At 37.5% G+C, this 6000-nt stretch overlaps 1 protein-coding gene across 4 annotated transcripts in view; it reads left to right on the forward strand.

Annotated features, from left to right (window-relative positions):
* Window positions 1-5626, forward strand: part of spire2 (spire-type actin nucleation factor 2) — an 86340-nt gene extending 80714 nt beyond the window's left edge. For all 4 annotated transcript variants that reach the window (XM_057837656.1, XM_057837657.1, XM_057837660.1 and 1 more), the window contains one exon: window positions 1606-5626. In XM_057837656.1, coding sequence (XP_057693639.1) covers window positions 1606-1852 — 247 coding nt within the window. In that variant the 3' untranslated portion in view covers window positions 1853-5626. The remainder of the gene's footprint in view (window positions 1-1605) is intronic.
* Window positions 5627-6000: the final 374 nt, after the last annotated feature.

Consider the following 6000-nt stretch of genomic DNA (forward strand, 5'->3'; position numbering starts at 1 on the left):
TTTTACTCTCTTGTCCCCAGCAAAAAGTGTATATGCAGATCATGCTGTTCTAGCTTCCCTACCAATGTTGAGACCAAACCCACGCCCTTGTAACAAACGCACGCTACAGCAACGTCGTGCTGAAGCCATTTTTGGAGATTCCGTGGGTTCCTCTGGTTTGATTTTGCAGTTTTAACTTCGAATTCACACAGCTTACTTCAACCGCACTTCATGTTGTTCCGTCTAAACCGGAGGTCTGTAGCAGACCCTATACTGTACTTTTCTTTTTTACCACATATATAATTTTTGTTTCATACTCAAATCCTTTAACTATGTTGCATGAAAAGAATACGAAAGTGGCCACTTTCAAGAGTAAATCATAATATGAGACTTATAAAGATTTATGACTGGAATTGATGTACATTCTTCTACGTTCTATATGGGTAAATATAGGTTGAACATGATTTTCAAATCTTTGTATTGTATTAATGTTTAAAACGTCCCAACTTCATTTTGAATTGGGATTGTACTTTATTGTTAGAGCTTTATTCATTTCCAAATGACGTTCATTATACGATGCGTACAAAATATGCATCATTTTGTATTATACTCCATTCAAGTTTATTCTCAGAACATTTGTTGTTGTTGTTTTTTTACAGCTGCCATTGTTCTCCAATGGTATTTTACGCTAATTTACTGCATTGTACAGGGTGTTCCAAAATGTGTGACCCCATTTCGTAGGCCAATAATTTTGACAATTTTCCTCAAATTTTCACAGCTTGTGAAGACACGTTTCAAGTTTTTGTGTGTAACGTATGGCATTTTTATCTTTTCAGGTTAAGAAATGCCCTTCACTTCAAAAGAAAAGGCATGTTGCGTGTTAGAGTATGCTTGGACTCGGTCACCGAAGACAGTGCAGTGTGCCTTCTTCACAAATTTTGCAAAGAAGGCACCAACTACAAAACAAATTAGGACTTAGCACCAAAAAATTCAAGAAATTTCAGCGAGTTTGGCACGAGCTCGAATACCGACCCGACGTGCAGAGTCACAGGCGGCGTTCGTATTGAACACTTATGAAAATCTGTTATAGAACCAACAAATATTTGTACTTTTCTTTGTAAATTTCACCAATAAAACGTATGACCTTCAACATAAAGTGTATTTAGTTTCATTAAGATCCATCAAGTAGTTTCCGAGATATGGGCATTTAGAATGGTGTCAACCATTTTGGTACACCCTGTACATTCATTCAATTGTTGGAATCACACAAAGTTCTCCCGTTTGATTACGGCTAATAACTTTTCATGTTGCGTCTTTCCTTCGTGGCCTGGGAAAAAGTATTTTTTTTATGTATGTATTCTGCCGAATTGTACAGGCAAATGAAACACAGAACCCACATTACGCCTTGTTCTGGCTGATCAAATTTTGGGGGGAATAAAAAGTGAAACCGCAAAAAAATGTGAATTTATACTAACGTAGCAAGACGTACAATATGGCGGCACATTATTTGGGAAAGTGTTATCAAGGGCACCGAAAGTATTGAGTGATATGGCTCAAATATATGATGTGAGCCTTTTCAGTTTACTGAATGAAAACTTTGTATTCAAACTTCCAATCTCACTACAGATCCCTGTGCAATCTATCTTGCCGCCGTGTGGAGGAGGAGTTTCCCCATCTGTATGCAAATGGCTGCACGCTGCACGACATCTGCGCAGAATGCTCTAAATTTGTTGCCGATGTGATTTCATCTAGCCGTCGAAGCCTGGACATTATTAACAACACGCCGAAGAAGGAGGTGAAAGCCATTTCCCAGAGAGTGCAAATTCCACCGATGACCTTTGAACCTCATGAAGACAAACGTTATGGAACTTAGATTCTTATCTGCAAAGCATTTCACTTAATGACTTCATCATAAAACCACTTCTATTTAAAGGAAATTCTAGCTCTACTAGCTTTCTCAGAGAGTAAATACTGTATGTCAATTTATTGGCTGAAACTGTAGACTACATTGAAGATGTGGATTAAGCAGAAGAAATTTGCCTTTCTCACCTCCATGGATGGTTTTAATCTCTGGTTTGCCAACCCTGTTTAAAATGAACTGCAATAATAATCTATAACAGATGTATACTTTGTGTGAATACTGCTCCCTAAAGCAATGGTCATAGCTTTGCCATAGACTTCATAATATATTGATGGGACATGGGGCCGATTAATTGGGGGCCTGCATTTTTGGCGTGGCCGTCAAAGTTGACCCATAGACTTCATAACCTATTGACATGACACGGGAAACGGGGCCGATCGGTAGGGGGCCTATTTTCAAAAACTTCAAACATTTTCAAAACCAAAGCAGCTACCAACCTAAAACCAAAACAGGCACCTACCTTATTTGCCATATATGAGTCTCCATGAGCAGCAGCATAAAAACTTTCAAAGTTGTTTCCTTATAAAATCCTGATTATTTTTTATATAACACAACTTAAAATGGCTATAAAAGTCTCAGATTTTACACTAGATGCACCAAAATCACGAAACGCAGAGACAATCACCTATATTTTCAGGAGCAATAGCAATATTTAACATATCATATAGGATTTTGACCAAAATAGCAACTTATTCTTTTTTTCAACAGCTGATAAATCAATTTAACATCAGAAACTTAATACTTGAGGAAAACATGCAGAATCAATTATAATTAGTATGTAAATAGAGTATAAATAAATTTCATATACAATCACAACTTATTTTAGAATAGAATAGCCCTTTATAATCATTATACACTATATACTGTTAGCAATTGAGGCTAGTGGCAGTGCCTGACACAAACAGATCCTTTCTGGCGAAAATTCTTGTGAATAAATGCTTAAATCTCCGAATTCGTCATAGATATGGACGTAAAACGTGATTCGATTCTTGGTTAAAACCAAGAAACTGTGCAGTTAGCGTTTAATTTACATATATTGTCGAAGTACAATGCTACTCTGTTAGTGAATGAGGCTAGCGGCCGCCTGGCGTAAACAGAGCTTTCTGGCGAAAATTCTTGTGAATACATGCTTAAATCCCTGAATTCTTTAAAGATATGGACTTAAAACAGTCTAGATTCTTGGTTACAAGAAGAAAAAAAAATGTTCAGGTAGCATTTATTTTGCGTAAATATTCCCAACCATGAGGCTAGTCAGTTAAAAAATTTGCCACCTCCATGTGTAAACAAAGAAAATTCCTGCAAATAAATGCTTCAATCACGCATGCATGGTACAAAAAAAAAAAAAAAACTTGAATCCTCAAACAAATCACTCATGAGATGATCCTTCCTGTTTCTATGCGGTACAGCTTTCGGAGTTCTTCAAAAATCCAAGCTTAAATCCGACATGAGCGTGTACCGTCTTCGGCTATTACTAAATGAAGCTCAATCCCTTCTGATAAGGCGTTACGCAAAAAATGACAAAGTGTCACGTCAATAGGTAATGAAGTCTATGGCTGACCGACTGGAATCACAAAGACCTTTTTTCTGTTGACAATTCTTGTGAAACAATGCTTAAATCCTTGAATTCGTTATAGCTATGGACATAAAATAGTCTCGATTCTTGGTTAAAAGCAAAAAAAAAAAAAAACAGGCAGTTAGCATTTGTTTTACGTAAATAATTTGAATTATGATGCTAGTCAGGAAGCAAATGTAGCGGCCGCCTTATGAAAACAGAGCTTTTCCGTTGAAAATTCTTGTGAATAAATGCTTAAATACCTGAATTCTATATAGATATGGACATAAAACAATCTTGATTATTGGTTAAAAGCAACAACAACAAAAAGTGCAATTAGCATTTATTTTACGTAAATATTGCAAACTATGATGCGAGTCAGTAAGCAAATCTAGTGGCCGCCTTATGAAAACAGCTTTTCCGGTGAAAATTCTTGTGCATAAATCAGGGGTGTCCAAACTTTTTGCAAAGGGGGCCAGATTTGGTGTGGTAAAAATGTGGGGGGCCGACCTTGGCTGACATCCTTTACGTGGAACAATATATTTAAGCAAATTTTAGCAAGCCATTCTGTGTGTCACATTTGGTAAATGGTGTTATACTTATATAGCGCTTTTCCACCTTTCAAGGCACTCAAAGCGCTTTACACTATCTCGCCATTCACCTACTGGTGACACAGCACCAGTATCTTGCTCAAAGATACTTAGGCGACTTCATCAGGGCGAAGAATCGAACCCACAACCTCTGGGTTGGGGGACAACTACTCTACCACTGAGCCACGCCACCCCACATTTGCTTTATTTATTTATTTATTTTAATTAATAAATTAAACAATCTCGCAACTAGCCTGTGTGGCGTTCTCTTTCAACTCTCGGGATCTTGCGAAATACTGCTGCTGTGAAATTAAACTAGATTCAAGTTGCTTCAATTTCTCGCTGCCTATCTTCCCTGTAATCTTGTCATACATGTCAGCGTGTCTTGTTTGGTAATATTGCCTCACATTGAACTCTTTAAAAACAGCGACTGTCCCTTTTGCAAATAAGGCAGACACAGTTGTTGCATATTTTAGTGAAGAAATAGTCCAATTTCCACCTATCTTTGAAGCGTCGGCCGTCGCAGTCAACTTTGTTTTTTGTTGTTGATTGTTGCCATTTTAGAAAATTGGAAGTCAAGAGTCACACGGGCTAATGTTGCTTAGAGGGCTGCTGCCTTTTAGTGGGTAAATGAGGAGAAGCATTTAATGTGTAAGCAGTACTGCTGACAAATTTAATAAATCTGTGTGCAGGCCAGACATTATTGATCTTATGACAGAGGCTGGGGGCCGGATGAAATTTGACCACGGGCGGCATTTGGCCCCCGGGCCACACTTTGAACATGGCTGGCATAAATGATTAAATCCCTGAATTCTTTATAGATATGGAGATAAGATTGTCTCGATTCTTTGTTAAAACAGCAAAGAACCGGGCAGTTAGCATTTCTTATATGTAAATATGTTGAATGTGCTGCTAGTCTTTAAACCACTGTGGCGCCCCTTATCACCACAAAGACCTTTTTACGTTGAAAATTCTCGTGAATAAATGCTTAAATCCCTGAATTCTTTAAAGATAGGAACGTAAAACAGTCTCGATTCTTGGTTAAAAACACAAAGAAAACGAGCAGTTAGCATTTACAGTATTTTACATGAACATGTTGAAGAATGATGCCAATGCTGTCGCGGTTAATTTCTCCCATTGGTTGTTTTCAGAACGTTTCAAAATGTGTGCATGGAACGAAAAATATAATAATTACCTTGAATCCTCAAACAAATCACTCCTGAGACAATCCTTCCCATTTTTATGCGCTACAACATTCATACTTTTTCATCCTAAATCCGGCGTTGGATCGCTGCATGCGTCGCTGCGACCGACTGCGAATAACTGAAGCGGTGCATGTCAAATGTGACCCGTCAATGTAATTATGAAGTCAGTCTATTGCTTTGCTTCAAAAATTCCAAACTTGATGAATGAGCATTTCTGGGCAAAAACAAATATGGTAAATATATTATTTATGAAGATGAATGCCCTTGATTACTCTGGATAATCTCAGCAAAAGTCAGTGCTTTCATTAAAGACAAACACACACAAAAAAAATTAAATGCAAATATTAATAAAGCAAAATCTACACATTTATTTTTCAAATCCATGTTTATTCATTTTTGGATATTTATCTTTCCATAAGTCATTAATAGCAGCGTTGTTAATAACTGTGTTATAGTATAACGGCGTTTCAAACGGCATTATTTTTTTCATTAATTAGTCATCTATTTTGATATTTTCCCATTTTAGCAACTCTGTTACCATTACTGAGGATGTGAAAGGGGCGGGTTACTACAGTTTGGTTGAATGAAACGCGAGTTATCTGATTTTGTCACAGCTTCCTAGGAGAGAGCAGAGCAGGGAGGAGGGAAGGCGGTGGTGACGCTGTTGCAAACGCGATAATGATTAGCTAGGTAGCTCGGAGCATTAGCATAGCATTTGCGTTCTTGTTAGCATTAGCATTTAGGGTGGCAAGC

This window comes from Corythoichthys intestinalis, chromosome 5 (genome assembly GCF_030265065.1).
Source record: "Corythoichthys intestinalis isolate RoL2023-P3 chromosome 5, ASM3026506v1, whole genome shotgun sequence".
NCBI lineage: Eukaryota > Metazoa > Chordata > Actinopteri > Syngnathiformes > Syngnathidae > Corythoichthys > Corythoichthys intestinalis.